The sequence below is a fragment of the Cynocephalus volans genome, chromosome 3 (assembly GCF_027409185.1).
Source record: "Cynocephalus volans isolate mCynVol1 chromosome 3, mCynVol1.pri, whole genome shotgun sequence".
NCBI lineage: Eukaryota > Metazoa > Chordata > Mammalia > Dermoptera > Cynocephalidae > Cynocephalus > Cynocephalus volans.
In genome coordinates, this window is record NC_084462.1 from 88,412,853 (window position 1) to 88,429,305 (window position 16,453).

Consider the following 16,453-nt stretch of genomic DNA (forward strand, 5'->3'; position numbering starts at 1 on the left):
CATTTATAAAGCACCTACCATTGGCTAGATTCTGCTCTAGGTGTCATAGTTGTAAATGAGTCTCTGTTTTCATGGAGGTTATATTTTAGGGGAATGAAGACAGATAATAAAGAAGTAAGTCAGTAAGATCATTTAAGAATTGTTACTAAGAAAGAATTGGGTTATGTGAAAGGTCTCAGTGAGAGGGAGACATTGGAGCTGTAAGCTGTGTGGTCAGAAGGAATCTTCCATATGAATACCTTGGGGTTAAAGTACTCTAGGAAGAGGGCATAGCAAGTGCAAATGTCCTGAGGCAGAAATGAGCCTGGCAAGTCAGAGAAAGACAGTCAGTAAAGCCAGAGCTCAGCGAGTGAGGGTGAGAGTGCCGTGAGATGAAGTTGAAGAGCAGACATGCAGGGCATCAGGAAGGGCTTTTAGGCCATGATGAGGAGTCTATATTTATATTCCAAGTAAAATAGGAAGCCACTGGGGGGTATTAACCTGAATAAATGTTAATGTCATCACTTTAGATGACCGAAAACAAACAAACAAACATATAAAATTGTATTTATTGTATGTGCTCAACTATGTAAAACAAAGTGAGGAAAAAATCCTTCCAAAAAACCTTGCCAAATGGTACCACTGATTGAGAGAAGCAGTCTCATGACATGGTTGGTGATGTGGACATTAATAAGGTCCATCATTTAAAACTGTCTCTGACAATTGGTTGGCCATCAGTTCTCCAACTTTGTGATCTCAGATCCCATCTATCAATGTTTATCATATTAGAAATGATAATGGAGAAAAAATTTAAATGCTCATATGTTGATTTATTAAAAAATAATGAACCCATGACATGTTTACATAAATAACAGTTCTTTAAAAAATGACTGTATTTTCCAAAATAAAAACCAAGTTAATGAGAAGAATGTCATCGTTTTACACCTTTGTAAAACTATTTCACATAACAGAAGACAGCTAGGTTCCCATATCTGCTTCCGCATGCAACTGACTGTGATATCACAAGTCATATACACTCACGAGAGAATGAAGTAAAAGGGCAAATAAATAACTTCTTAGTATTATTATGAAAATAGTTTTGACACTGTGGAGCCCCTAAAAGGTCTGTGAACTGCACTTAGAAAACTTTCGTATTTGACGTATGACATTGGGTGATCTCCTAACCTTGATGGGCCTCAGTTTCCACATCAGTAAATTGGGGACTGTTAATAGTACCTACCTCCTGGGGTTGTTAGAATTTAATGAACGGATATATGTAAAGCACTTAAAATAGCACAGAGTAGGTGTTCAATAAATATCAGCTATTTTTCTTTTTGTTGTTGTGATTCTGACTGGCATCAGAAACTCTTCTAAGAAACCACAAAAACTCACTGAAACTTTACTCCGATTTTCTCTTCCTGTCCTCTCTCACTCCAGTTGTACCATGAGGCTTCAAATCTGAGTGCCAATTGTAGATTTTAACGCTAGCCAGTTTGTGATGAATGAGGGCACTTTATGCTAGACCATTAGCTGGTCACGATTTAGTATGGTGTTATTTCCCAGATTCTTTCTTTCTTGTCTCTTTTGCATGAGTTGGGCGGTGGATGCAGTGGAGAAGGAAGAAGTAATCTGACAGCATCAGGCTAAGACCTCGGTTTAACTCTTTTATCATCCTCTTCTATTTTTCATACTGTAATTGTGAAGTGAATTGATATATTTGAGGAATGAAAGGCCATCATCGAACAGTTGAGGATTTGTGTCAGTGGCTCTGCTTTTTATTTTTTTCAAAGGGGCTGAGTGGCTGAGTGTAACTCTCAACTTTGGCTTTACATTAGAATTACTTGGGAAAATTGTAAAACTACCAATATCCAGATCCCACCCCCAGAGATACTGATTTAATTGGCCTGGCATGTGGCATGGGCATCAGGATTTTTAAAATCCTCCTAGTCTCCAAAGTCTTACCAGGCTTTGACAATAGAAGGCAACATGTTTATGTTTTTTAATTGTAAAATGTAACAAATCTACAAAAAAGTGTCCGATCCATAAATGTCAGCTTAACAAACTTGTAAAATGAATGCCCGTGTACCTTGATCCACTGTAAGAAATGGACATTGACAAACTCCCAGGAGCCCCTCTTGCTTTTCCCTTTCTTCTTTTCTAACTAACCCTCTACCTTTCTAACCCATTACCCTGATGTTTTTAATCACATTTTCCTTTGTGTTATAATTTTACCATGGGAGTAGAAATCCCTAAACAACATGGAATATATTTGCATACTTTTGAATTTTTCTTAAATGGAATCATACTTTTGTGTCTGGCTTTTTTTGATCAACATTATATACATTTTTTATTCATATGTGTTTTTGAATATAGCTGTAGTTTCTTGCTTTTCATTATTCTATAGTACTCCATAATGTCAATAAAACACACTGTCTTTCTCCATTCCACTGCTGATAGATGTTTTGGTTGTTTTTGGTTTGGATTATTATGACCAATGCTGCTGTCAGTGTTTTTATATGTATCCTGGTGCACAAAGGTAGATATTTTTGAACATATGTAGATATCTAGAAGTAGAGTTGGACACCTTCACTGATCAAAAGGAAGAGACAGAGGCTGAGCTGCAGTTTTGGTGGACTCTTGCGGTAGGCAGGAGTTGGACTGTGGGACTCTGTTACTCCTGATCTGGGCTGGGACCCTGAGGAGTTGCACAGCTCTGACCCACATGCCCTGGGAGTGTTGATCTGCAGGAGGCAACTGGAAGGCTGAGCTGTGCTTTTGGTAGTTTCCTGGGGCTGAAGGGACAATGTCCAGTGCCTATCAAGGGTAGAGATCCTATTGAAACACTTCCCTCTCAGATCTGGGACCCAAGAGCAGCCTCCTGGGAGTGAGGTCCCAGGTTCTATAGCAGGACAACTGGCTGGCCCAGAAAACATCAGGTCTTCACCCCATCCTCAGCAGCTGGTAGAAAGATGTAAACATACTCTCTGGAGAAAGATAACATGATCAAGTTCTTGAAGTAGTTATTAAGTTCTAGTCTTCTCCATGATCTTGATGGGTAATTCCCCACTATCTTGTTAGCTCATTGATGCTTTGATGAAGATGTTTTTTTCTACCCTTAGCTTTTTATTTTTATTTTTATTTTTGCTGTCTTCAGTAAGAAGTTTGGTATGAATTAATTTTTATGGCACATGCCTCCCATAAATCCAGACTTGTTTCAGATACTTCTAAAATACTCTGGGAGTTTCCAGGGAGTGCCAGCAAGCTTTCCAGTCTGTTGTCATGGTTGCCTGACACTCTGGGTTACTGCTCTGCCCTTTTGCAGGCTCTCTCTTGACACATTGAGCCCAGTATTCTTCAGGTGACTCTGTCTTGTACCACTTTGCTCTCAGCATTGATGTAGGGTGTGTACATGAGAGCTGGCCCATACTAGTTTATAAGAGCTGATTGTTTAATTTTCAGGCATTTTGTCAGCCAGTGGTTAAACATAGCCATTGTTAAAAATTGAGTTATATAAACTTACAATTTAAATAAGTTATATTAAAAACAAAAAACAGTTAATATATTGAAAACTCATCTCTTTCTAATTATTTTACCCTGTTTTACTCTGATGCTCTTGAGGTTATTTATACTGGATCTGTATAGTTCCTCAATGCTTTCAGAACTTCTCTAAGAAGAAAGTGCGTGTCAGAATATGTTCAAAATCCGACACATCTCCCTGCTGGTTGCTTGACCCGCCACCTTCATCTTTCATCTGGAACACTGCAACAGCCTCCTGATGGGCTTTCATGCCCATTGCCCCTCTTTAGTCGATTCTCAGCACAGCATCCAGAAAGATCCTGTTAAAATGTGAAGCGGGCCAGGTTTCTCCTTTGCTTAAAATCCTCCCACGTCTTCTCATTTCACTACCTAGGATTCTCCTCCCTACCTCTTGACATCATTATTCTCCCTGTAGGTCACTCTGCTCCGCCCAACCTGGCTGCCTTGCTGCTCTCTCAGTAAACTGGATGTTTTCTTGCCTAAGGGATGTTTCATGGGATCTACTTGCAGAACGGAATGCTCCTGTGCCAGAAAGTTGCATGTTCAATCCCTTATTTCCTTCAGATATTATCTCGAATGTTGCTTTTCAGTGAGACCTTCTTCAATCCCCCATTCTCTGTCCCCTTTCCTCCCTAGTACTTATTACCTTCCAGCTACCTTACTCACTCACTTTTCCCCTCTCTCTCTATAAAATTTGATCTTGTTTATCATCTATCTTCCCCCCATTAGAATGCAAATTTCATGAGCAATTTTTACCTGGTCGATCGTGTTGAATTAGCATTGTCTAGGACCTAGCACTTGGCGCATAGCAGTTTCTCAGTAAATATTGAATGCATGAATGAATGTGTAATATCAGAGTGGTAGAAAGGGCATTTGTTACGAGCTGGAAACCTTAGTTTTAATTTTTGCCTTTACCTGTGATAAGCTCTGTAACTCTGAAAGATTCTGTTTCCACATCAATGAAATGGGAATATAATGCCTGCTCCATCCACGTGGTTCATCAACTTTTAGTGAAGCTCATTTGAGGAAGTCTGTGTAACTTACTCCACATAGGTGCGCAGGGGTATTTTATTGTCTTACTGTTTATACACAGTAGCTAGATTCATGCCCACCTTCCACCTTGCTTTAAAGCATTCCCAAGAAAAAGTTTTCCATTTGAACACAGGGAGGGGATAACAGGACATTTCTGTATTTCCCTCTGAAGATTTTAGTAGAGTCTTTATCACTTAAATCAGATAACTGGACTCATTATAAGCCATTGAAGACCTGGAAGATAAAGTAGCAACCCACTAGAAGGGTCCAAGGCCCCGTAGATGTCCACGTTGTGTTAGGTGTACTACATATATTACTTCATTTTGTCCCTACTGCGACTTTGCAGGGAGGCTATGGCATCACTTTAGAGATAAATTGAAGTTTAGGAGATCTATTATCTCACTAAAGGCAGCAGAGTTGACAAGAGGCAGAGGCTAGAGAAGAGTTCATATCTGTCTGACATCCAAAGCTAACTCCCACTCACCTCAGAAAATTGAGAATACTCACTTTTATAATGTCTGCTACTGGATGATGTTTCTCACTGATATGTTCTTTCTTTTCAGACTGTTTACGACCAGTGGTTCATTACACTTTATAACATTGTCTACACATCACTACCTGTTTTAGCCATGGGGATTTTTGACCAGGTATGTGTTTTTCTCTATCTTTATAACTTAGTTTCTCTGTTATGCCCTTTAGTTGCTTTAGCTTCTAAGTAGAAGAATGATTTATGGAAAGAGCCCTAGGAGGGCAGTTGTTTTAATAGGTGTTGCATAAATCACAAACTCTTCCAAATTCCCCCATCTCTAGCTTCCCCAGAAAGGTTCTCTGATCAAAGTTGGCTATTCTCCTCTCAGAGATTCACACTCCACATTATTACTCCAAAGACTCTGAAAAGTCCTGCGAGAAGTAGTCTCTTTAATTTCATTTTAGCCCAGCATTTCCAAAACTTCTATGACTGCACTTTTACTTTTTTCTCTTTTTTGGTCACATAGCACCCCTCAGAACTAGTGTCTTGGGGTTCACACACCAGGAAATAATGCATTAGCCTCTGAGCGTTTGTAGAGCACCCTGCAGTGATAGACAGAAAATCATGGACTTAGGCTGGAGCACAGAGGCCTAGCATCTGTAGTGAGACTTCCTTGGCCAGCACAGCCCCAGAACAGGAACCACAGGCCAGCAGAGCAGCCTGCCAGTGAGATAGGAGGACTTGAAGCCCCACAGCCACTGAGAGAAAGAGCACAGATTTCTTTTGTCCAGCATCAGTGCTTGAGAGGGGAGAAGGGAGGGAATCAGTTACAAAAATGGTGGATCCCTGGCACATTCAGAGCCTTAGAAGGTACTTCCTGGAAGGATGAAAAAGTCTGGCTGCCTATGGGGAAGTGGAAGGCTGGCCAGTGGAGTTTCCATAGCACAATTAAAGTGTATTATTAAAAAACAGTTTTTTTTCTGAAGTAATTTTAAGAAGCCCAGATTTTCTCCAGGCTGTTGTTAGACCCATTTGCTAGGCCTCATTTTCTGGCCCAAAGCCATCTATTGCAAAACATAAATCTTCACATTATGAGCTCACTTCACTCTCCCATTCTGCTGGCTTTGTAGTCAGTTGGAAGTCTCACATCTCATATGTAAAAAGGGCAGTTTGTGGAAGGCATATTTTGTGGAATTCTACAAAAAGTAATGAACTTCTGAAGACCTTAGATGTAAAGGATTAAGCACACTCATTTCCAAGTGCCCATGTTTACAAGTGTTTCTTTTCTTGGTGCTTTGTAGCTGCCCAGAATGTGGAATAGAATAATAAAAATAAAGCAGTTTCTGGGAAAAGATGGTTATTGTGCAATTCGAAAAAAATATAATAAGCCTCCTTATTGCCGTCAAGTTGAGTGTCTGCTCCTCTCCTTTCCCACTTTGGCAACTTTGGCCCTTAAACTGATCACAGGATCATGGAATGCTGTGCTGGAAAGGCCTCAGAGATCATCTCCGGATCTGCTCATTTTGTAAGGAAGAAACCAAGCCTTGGAGGCTCAAGTCACTGCCCTAAGGCCACTCAGCCAATAAGTGACAGAACTAAGCCTAGAATCAAGCTGCTTGACTTTGAAGTTGCTACATTATTACTGTTGTTAATATTATTATTGTCATTATTTATTTTTATTTATAGACATGTCTATTATTTATTACTTATCATATGGCAAGTGGCAAGAATTCTACTGAATTCTTTACACATTCATTTAATCATGACAATGGTTCTGTGAGGGAGGTGTTACTGTTTGCATTTCTGAAGATGAGAAAACTGGGGTTCAGACAGGTTAAGTAACAGGACTACACACCTGCTAAACCTGTTACCGGGTTTTAAACTCAGGATTCTCTGGTTTCAAAAACCTGTGCATATAACCCCATCAGTCACCAGACTGAGGACTAGGGGAAGAAGCACCCAACAGGATCTCAAAGCAGGCCTTCCTAAGGAGAACATGCCAGTGTTCTTCACGGGACCCTGTTTAGTGAGACCTGTGCCATCGCACAAGCTGGAAGGGGAACCTGATCTCCCCCTGAATTCAAGGTCTTTGATGTTCCCAGCTTGGCTGCTTTTAATTTACCTGTCCTCCTCCAATGTCCCCAGCTAGTGATTTTTGCCATCCTTTTTGGTTCCTGGCATTAGGCTTTGGTACTCACAGTGTGGTTATCAACTTTACTTTGGAGCTTGGCTGGAAATGTAGTCTCAGGCCTTCAGACCTATCAAATCATATCTGCTCCCCAGGCAATTTATGTGCACATTAAGTTCAGAAGCATTGCTTTAGTTTCTCCCAAAACCTGGTTGGTGCCAAACATGCTGCCTTCTCATTCTGTCTAAATTCTTTGTCCTGAACACCTGGTAACTCCTATTGAATCCTCGCTGTATAGAACACTCAGATCCCAAGACTTCAGTTTTGGCTCCCATTTCACCTGGTATCCCACATGGAATCTCCCCCTTTCCCTGCTCCCTTCCTCCTGCTCATCTCCCCCCAAAGTCAGGAGCTCAGATTTGCCAATTCTCACTCCACAGCTCTCTGCCACCATCTCCTGGTTGCTACCACTCACTGCCTTGACAATTAACTCCTGGGGCCCATTGGCTACACATGTCTGGGAGCATCAATGTTTCTGAGGACACTGCAAGCCTTAGCAGCCTGCCAGAGAGTATAGGAAAGACACTTCAATGTGAAGCCAAATATCTGGGTTCAAGTCAAATCTTGATTCTGCTGCTTAAGAGCTGCGTGACCTCTCATGAATCTGCCTTGGAGACTCAAGTTCCTTCTCTGAAAAATAGGGATCATTTTATTAACTTCAAACAATATAATGTCTTGTTCTGGCTCAGTGAGTGGTGCATATTAGAGCATACTTAAACAGGCATTGGCTATTTCTGGAGATAGGGAACATAGGGCCTCTCTGTCTCTTCCTCAACCCTCCTTTACTGAAGTTACACTCTGTTTACAGGATGTGAATGAGCAGAACAGCATGGACCACCCCCAGCTCTACCAGCCTGGACAGCTGAATCTTCTTTTTAATAAGCGTAAATTTTTCACCTGCATGGCGCATGGAATCTACACCTCATTAGCCCTTTTCATCATCCCCTACGGGGCCTTCTACAATGTGGCTGGAGAAGATGGGCAACACATTGCCGACTACCAGTCTTTTGCAGTTACCATGGCCACATCTTTGGTCATTGTGGTCAGTGTGCAGGTAACTCTGTTGGTGTAAGCACATTAGCTTGATAGGTTTACAGCTTTTAAATTCCATTTCCTTTTTGGCTGATTTGATCTATTTGTTTGGGTAAAACATAATCTTAAAGGAATACTGGGGTTTTTCTTTTTGACTGCATGTTTTGAGATGAAAACAGGAAGCTTTAACATAAATTACCAGATGTAGGGGATTAGCATTAGGTGTCTATAATCATGTTAGTAGAATCTTCACAAGTAATCACTTCCTTGGGTTGGGACTTGTATGTAAAGAGAAATGATTATTCGGCTACTCACTTCTTGTGTTTGAAGAAACTTTTTCCAATGAAAACAGAAAGAGAAACTTTCCCATCATTTAAGACTTAATAACTTCCAGATTTAAAGTGAGATCTAAAGTTTATTTGGCAATAAATTTCTGTGAATTATTCAAGAGGTTCAATGCTATATCTGTGGCATATTCAGATCTCAAGTTCAGAGAAGCTCTTCTGGTGGGGATGATTTTTGATGCTCTATTGACCTTTTTCCATCAGCATCTTGAGTTGTGTTTCTATTTCCTTTTTAATGTGATTGGTGGTCAGTGCCATTAGATACTGAGTTAGTGTCACAAAAACTGATGATTCATTAAAATCTATAGTTCTGGGTGAGTACAGCAAGCAATGTGACCTCTGTTTTATTTTGATGTATTTTGTGTGTGTGTGTGTGTGTGTGTGACCAGTAAGGGGATCGTAACCCTTGGTGTGGTGTCGCCTGCACCGGCCATCCCTATTTAGGATCTGAACCCGCGGCCGCGGCGCTCCCAGCACCGCTGCGCTCCCAGTGCCGCACTCTCCCAAGTGAGCCACAGGGTTGGGCCTATTTTGATGTATTTTGATTTCTGAGCAAACTGTCAAGAATTAGGTGATCTCTTTGTCGTAAGGATTCACTTTCAATTCTCTGGATTCCTTATCTGGAGAGAGGGGGGTGTTGAAGGTGGTATAGGGACATCTTTCAGTAGTAACAGCTTATTCACTTCCAGGTCAGGCCTGTTACTTGGTGCTCTAAGAGACAATCTGAAAGGTAGTAACTGAGATAAAAGACTAATATCTGAGGGAAAAAGGAAATGGAAAACATTCTTTAAACTGTTCTTAACATTATATCTGCTATATAAGTACGGATAATAAATTACCTGGAAGATTCATTGTAGATATGGTATATGACAAGCATTAAATGTTTTTAGTGAAACTGATCTTCATAATTAGCTCTACAATTTTTGGTTAACTTTATCTTTTTATAATAATTAAAAAAAACCTGTTGATATCCTATATACCTTTTTCTCTTTTTCCTTTTGCTTGTTCATAATTTATTTCTTACATGTTATTGCAGTAATGCCAATGCAGTGTTTTTGTATTGACTTCACATATGGAAGCTGTTTTCTCCATAAAGCACACCCTTCTTGTTCCAGTTGGATGTCACAGTTTCATTTCTTCTTTTTTGCAAGTTGAGAGACCACAGAAACCATCCTACTTTTAAAACAATGCTATTCATGAAGAAAGATTACAGAATTATGCATCCCTGTCATTTGGACTTTAAAAAATAAACTATTGAAAATTTCTTAACCTTGGTTATCAAGGTTTTATAAGAATGGTATTTATGCTTTCTGAGAAGGGATCCACACTTAGGACTCAAAGTAGCCATCGATCTCTCATTGAAGATATTTTGGATGGGGCTATGCAAATTTATTTGGTTCAAGCTTTGAATGGCCATTTGTCTCTCCAAGATCCATTCTCTGTCTTCTATCTTCTCAAAGGCAACGATGGTCCTACCTACCCTTCCAATTTCATCACACATTACTCCAGGCACAATGGCCTCTTCTCACTCCTGGAATTCACCAGTCTCTTGCCTGCCTTATGCTTTTGTTTTTTTCTGCCTGGAACAATCTTCCCTCTGCTTCCCTCACACGTCATTTCTTCAGAGAGGCCTCCCTTGATCCTCCCATTTAAATTAGGCCCCCATTCTCTCTATGAGCTAGACAGGACTCAGTTTTGTTTTTTTTAACCTCATAACTGTCCTCTCCACTTGTAAGCTCGTATTTAGTTGTGTGTTCTCTGTTTAATGTCTTTCTACCTCCTAGATCGTAAGCTTCATGAGGGAAGTGGTAATGTCTCTTTTACTCATCCCTGTATATCCAGGACCTACCACATCATCTGGAATATAACAGACACACATGGATATTTCTTGACTAATGAACAAATTAGGGACACATTGAGAGGAAATTCTCCCTCTACTGATCCTGTCATAAAAACAGAGTTCATCTGGGTGTGTCAGATCCCTAGGAAAGAATCATTATAACTGACTTGTGTTTACAGATTGTATCTACAGTTTTCAAATGTGTGCATGATAAGTTCCCAAACAGTTGAGAGACAGAGTCCTCCTGTGCTCAGTCTAGCAGAGAGACCCAGCTGTGAAATGTGACATGGGGAAGTACATGAGTGAAAGATGTTAGAGGCCTTCAAAAGCAAGGTATTATGGGGAGAGCCCCAGTACCACACAGCTTTAGATAAGTTCCTGCCTCTGCTGCCAGGCAGAACTTAGGCCATAAATGCACCTGTGTTGCCTCTCTCTTAAAAAAAATCCTTTATTATAAAAAGAATACATTGTAAGAAGTCTAGGAAAAGTATAAAAGTGCAGAGAAAAATTAAATTTGGCACATAATTCTACATCAGTGTTAACATGGCAAAAATGGAAATCAGATTATATATAATTCTATATCTTATTTTTTTCACTTAACTTTATATCATGACCACTTTATCTTACTCCTGAAATATTCTTTGAAATATTCCTTTTAATGGCTGTGGTATTCCAGCATATGAATGTGCCATATTTGTTCAACCATGCTGTTGTTGAATTGCTTCTACATCTTCACTATGGAAAATTACACAGTGGCAAAATTTCATATACAGAATTCTCAGTGTGATTCTTTAACTATTTCCTAAGGATATATTCCTAAAAGTGGGGATTCTGAGATAATGATATAAGGAAGTTTAAGACACTTGACATATATTGCCAGATACCTTTCCAAATAGTTTGTATCATTTTCAGCAGAAGGGTACAAAGTACCCATCTCAGCTGACCTTCACTGACTTATTAGAGTATTAATTTGAAATATTTTGCAATGTTAAATTGATGACCTTTTGTTGTCTGGGAAATAACTAATACATGCTGAAAAAAATATTAATGTTTGCAGTCCAAACAGGAAAAATAGTTTTTTTAAACCTTTTTATTTTGAAATAATTTTATATTTACAGAAGAGTTGCAGATACTGCAAAAGCAATTCCTACATTCCCTCACCTAGTTTTTCTCTGTTAATGTTAGTATCTTACATAATGATGGTGCATTTGTCAAGCTATGAAATTAGCATTGGTACATTACTATTAACTGAACTACAGACTTTATTCAGATTTCCCCAGTTTTTCTATTAATAACCCTTCTTTCTTCCAAGATCCCACAATAACCACCTTGCACTAGGATGCAGCAGTCTGATTTCCCAAGTCAGTGTTCTTTGATAAAGATATTTGTGATGTTCTATTAAGGATTTGAGGCAAGCATTTCCTACAGCACAATAATTGCTGGGCTGCAGGGTAATTAGGCATAGCTGGGAATGCAGTCATCACCGTTGTAATGCAGAAACAGAGTCATGTACTTTAAAAGAGGACGTGGAGGAGGGCAGAACAGATGGCTGACTAGAGAACTATACCACTTGTCTCTCCCGCAAAGACATAGAAAACAATGAATACACAACTACACTTGGATGAAAATAGCTAAAGGAGAGCACTGGAGCACATCAAAGAAGTAACAGAAAAGCTACTGAGCACAGAAACTCAGGATAACCACAAAGAGAATGAAAGGAAATACCTGGCCTCTGCCACCCCATCCCCAAGCCAGGGGCAGCAGGGAACTAGTAGGAACTTCTGCCTCTAGGGAAAAATAAGTGAGATGTCTGCAATCCAAGCTACAAGGGAGCTGATGACCCTTGTAGGCTCTGATCCCAGTGTGGGGAGCTGCTGGGAGCCTACATGACTGCATTAATCCAGGGAGTGAATTTACACTGAGCCCTCCTGGCCCCCAGGTCCCAGGCTGCTGTAGCATGTCACCATTTTGGGATCAGAACCAGCACCCAAGTGCATTTTGCCTTTGGGCCCAATAGCCCCTAATCTCTACAGCCCTAAGCCCCTTTCATCACATTGGGATTCCGGTACCCATACCCACACAATGCTTTGCACTGTGGGAATAGCAGGTCCGGTGCCATATGGAGGCCACCCACAGAACAGAGAGATCCATTGTGCACACATTCCACAGTCAGAGAACTGACCAATCAGGGCCTTCTGCCACTGCTGGTGGCCCTGGTCTCTTCAGCAAGGCACATGTGCACCTTGTCCAGTGGCACAGAGTCCCATGACAGCTCCAGCAAACCCACCTAGAGCCACTCATTCCAGCTGGGAATCTGTGGAGCACCCATACATCTCTATTGAGGGTAAAGCATCTCCCTGTCTGCAGCTCCAGTGAGCCTGCTCAGGGACACCCACCCCAGCTGGGGAGCTGCAAAGTGACTCAGTATCTCTCATAAAGGTGCAGGGGTCTCATCCATGGCTCTGTTGGCCTTGTCCAGAGTGGTCTACTCCAGCTGAGAAGCTGCAGAGTACCCCAGTATCTGTCTTGGGGGCATACGAGCTTGCCCAAAACCCTAGTGACCCTGTGTAGGGCAGCCCGCCCCAGCTGAGGAGCAGCAAAGAGACCCAGTATCCCTCTTGGGGCCCAGCGGTCAGCTTATGATGACAGTAGCCCTGCCCAGAGAGTCCCACTCAACTTGAGCAGCTTCAGGATGCCCCAGCATCTCTCTTGGGGGTGCAGGATCCATCCCATGACCGCACTGACCTTATCCAGAGTGGCTTACTACAGCTGCAGAGCTGTAGAGCTTCCAGCATTGCTCTAAGGAATTCAGGGTCCCACCCACAACCGCAATGATCTTGACCAGAGTGGCCCACTCCAGCAGTGGTGCTGCAGAGCAAACCAGTGTCTCTCTGGAGGGTGCAGGGCCCTGCCTATGACCCCAGTGACCTCACCTGGAGTGGTCCACTTCAATGGTGAAGCTGCAGAGCATCCCAGTGTCTCTTTTGGGGATGCAGGGTCCCGCTCACAACTCTTGCAGCCTTGCCCAGAGTTGTCCATTCTAGCTGAGGAGATACAAAGTGCCCTAGCATCTCTCAGAGCAGAACTAAATGAAATAGAGAACAAAAATATGATACAAAAGATTGATGAAATGAAAAGTTGGTTTTTTGAGAAGATAAACAAAATTGGCAAACCATTAGTTAGACTAAGAAAGAAAGAGAAGACCCAAATAATGAAGTCAGACTGAAGAAGGAGACATTACAAGTGGCACCACAGAAATACTAAGAATCACTAGATACTGCTATACACAACTATATGCCAACAAATTGGAAACTCTGGAGGAAATGGATACATCTCTGGACACATCAAACCTACCAAGACTAAACCAAGAAAAAATAGAAAACCTGAAATGACCAATACATGTAATGAAATTGAATCAGTAATCAGCAGTCTTCCAACAAAGAGAAGCCCAGAACTAGATGGCTTCACTGCTGAATTCTACCAAACTTTTAAAGAAGACTTAATACCATTTTTTCTCAAATGATTCCCAAACATTGAAGAGTGTGTTCTCTCAAACTTATATTATGAGACCAGAATCACTCTGACACCAAAATCAGACAAAGGCACAGGAAAAAAAGAAAACTACAAGCCAATATCCCTGATGAGCATAGATGCAAAAATTCTCAACAAAATACGAGCAAACTGAATTCAACAGCACATTATATACCATGATCAAGTGGGATATATCCCAGGGATACAAGGAGGGTTCAACATACACAAATCAATAAATGTGATACACCACATCAACAAAACGAAGGACAAAAACTATATGATCTTTGGACCACTGCAACAGCCAGCTGACAAAAAGAAAGAAAGAAACCATATGATCATCTCAATAGATGCAGAAATACATTTGATAAAATTCAACATCTCTTCATGATAAAAAAAACTCAACAAATTAGCTATAGAAGGAAAGTATCTCAATACAAGAAAGGTCATATATGACAAACTCACAGCTAACATCATCTTGAATGGGGAAAAAATTGAAAGCTTTTTCTCTAAGAACAGGAACAAGACAAGGATGCCCACTCTCACCTCTCCTTTTAACATAGTGCTGGAAGTTCTAGCCAGAGAAATTAGGCAAGAGAACAAATTAAAGGGCATCTAAATTAGAACAAAGTTTAATTGTCCCTGTTTGCAGATGACATGACCTTATATATAAAAAAACCTAAAGCTCCCCCAAGAAAACTCTTAGAACTGATAATAAACAAATGCAGCAAATTGCAGGATACAAAATCAATATACAAAAATCAGTAGCATTTCTATACACCAACAACAAACTAGCAGAAAAAGAAATCAAGAAAGCAAGCCCATTTACAATAGCTACCTAAAAAATAAAGTTCCTAAAAATAAATTTAATCAAAGAGGTGAAAGACCTCTGTGATGAGTATTGCAAAACACTGATGAAAGATGTTAAAGAGGACACACAAAAATGGAAAGACATTCCGTGTTTATGGATTGGTAGAATTAATGTTGTCAAAATGGCCATATTACTCAAAGTGATCTACAGATTCAGTGCAATCTCTATCAAAATACCAATGACATTCCTAACAGAAATAGAAAAACAATCTTAAAATTAATAATGAATCACAAAAGGCCCCAAAGAGCCAAAGCAATTCAATGCAAAAAGAATAAAGCTAGGGACATTACACTACCTGAGTTCAAAATATAGCACAAAGGTAGAGTAACAAAAATAGCATGGTACTGGCGTAAAAACTGACGCATGGACCAATAAAACAGAATAGAGAACCCAGAAAGAAATCCACATATTTACACCCAATTGATCGTTGACAAAGGCTCCAAGAACACACATTAGGGAAAGGAAAACTTCTTCGATAATTGATCTAGGAAAACTGCATATCCATATGCAGCAGAAAGAAACGAGGTGCATATCTCTCACCATTTAACAAAATCAATTCGAAATGAATTAAAGATTTAAGTGTAAGACCTGAAACTGTAAAACTACTGAAAGAAAACATAGGGGGAACACTCCAAGGCATTGGTCTGGCCAAAAATTTTATGGAGATGACTTCTAAAGCACAGGCAACAAAAGCAAAAATAGATAAATGGGATTACATCAAACTAAAAAGGTTCTGCGCAGCAAAAGAAAGAATCAACAGAGTGAAGAGGCAACCGGCAGAATGACAGAAAATATTTGTAAACTATTTTTCCAAGACGAGATTAATATCCAAAATATACAAGGAACTTAACAGCAAAACAAAACAAAATAACCCCAAATAATCTGATTCAAAAAATGGGCAAGTAACCAGAATAGACATTTCTCAAAAGAAGACAGCAACTGGCTGACAGGTATATGAAAAAAATGCTCAACATCACTAATCATCAGGGACATGAGAGTCAAAACCACAATGAAATATCATTTTACCCCAGTTAGAATGGCTATCATCAAAAGGACAAAAAATAACAAATGCTGGTGAGGATGTGGAGAAAGGGGAACTCTTATACACTGTTGGTGGGAATGTCAGTTAGCACAGCTGTTATGGAAACCTGCAGTGAGGTTCCTGAAAAAACTAAAAATGGAATTTTCCATATGATCCAGCAATCCCAATGCTGGGTATTAATCCAAAGGAAAAGTAAATTACCATACTGAAGAGATATCTTTCATATTTATTGAAGCACTTTTCATAATAGCCAAGATATGGGATCAACCTATGGGTCTGTTGAAAGATGAATGGATAAAAAAATGTGATGTATATACACAATGGAATACTACTCAACCATGAAAAAGAATGAAATCCTGTCATTTACAGCCACATGGATGAGCCTGGAAGATACTATGTTAAGTGAAATAAGTCAGGCACAGAAAGAGAAATAGTGCATGCCAAGAAAAAAAGAATTTAAACCTTTAAAAGTAGAGAGTAGAATTGTGGTTACTAGATCCTGGGAGGGGGAAGAAGATGGGGGAATGGGAATAGGTTGATTATTGGACACAAAATTACAGCTAGCTAGGAAAAATAAGTTCTAGTGGTATA

General features: G+C 40.1%; 1 protein-coding gene across 1 annotated transcript in view; it reads left to right on the forward strand.

Annotated features, from left to right (window-relative positions):
- The window catches only part of ATP8B4 (ATPase phospholipid transporting 8B4 (putative)), a 201,528-nt gene that overhangs the window by 169,994 nt on the left and 15,081 nt on the right, over positions 1–16,453 (forward strand). The window contains exons 23-24 of the mRNA XM_063090055.1: positions 5,112–5,195; positions 8,014–8,259. Coding sequence (XP_062946125.1) covers positions 5,112–5,195; positions 8,014–8,259 — 330 coding nt within the window. The remainder of the gene's footprint in view (positions 1–5,111; positions 5,196–8,013; positions 8,260–16,453) is intronic.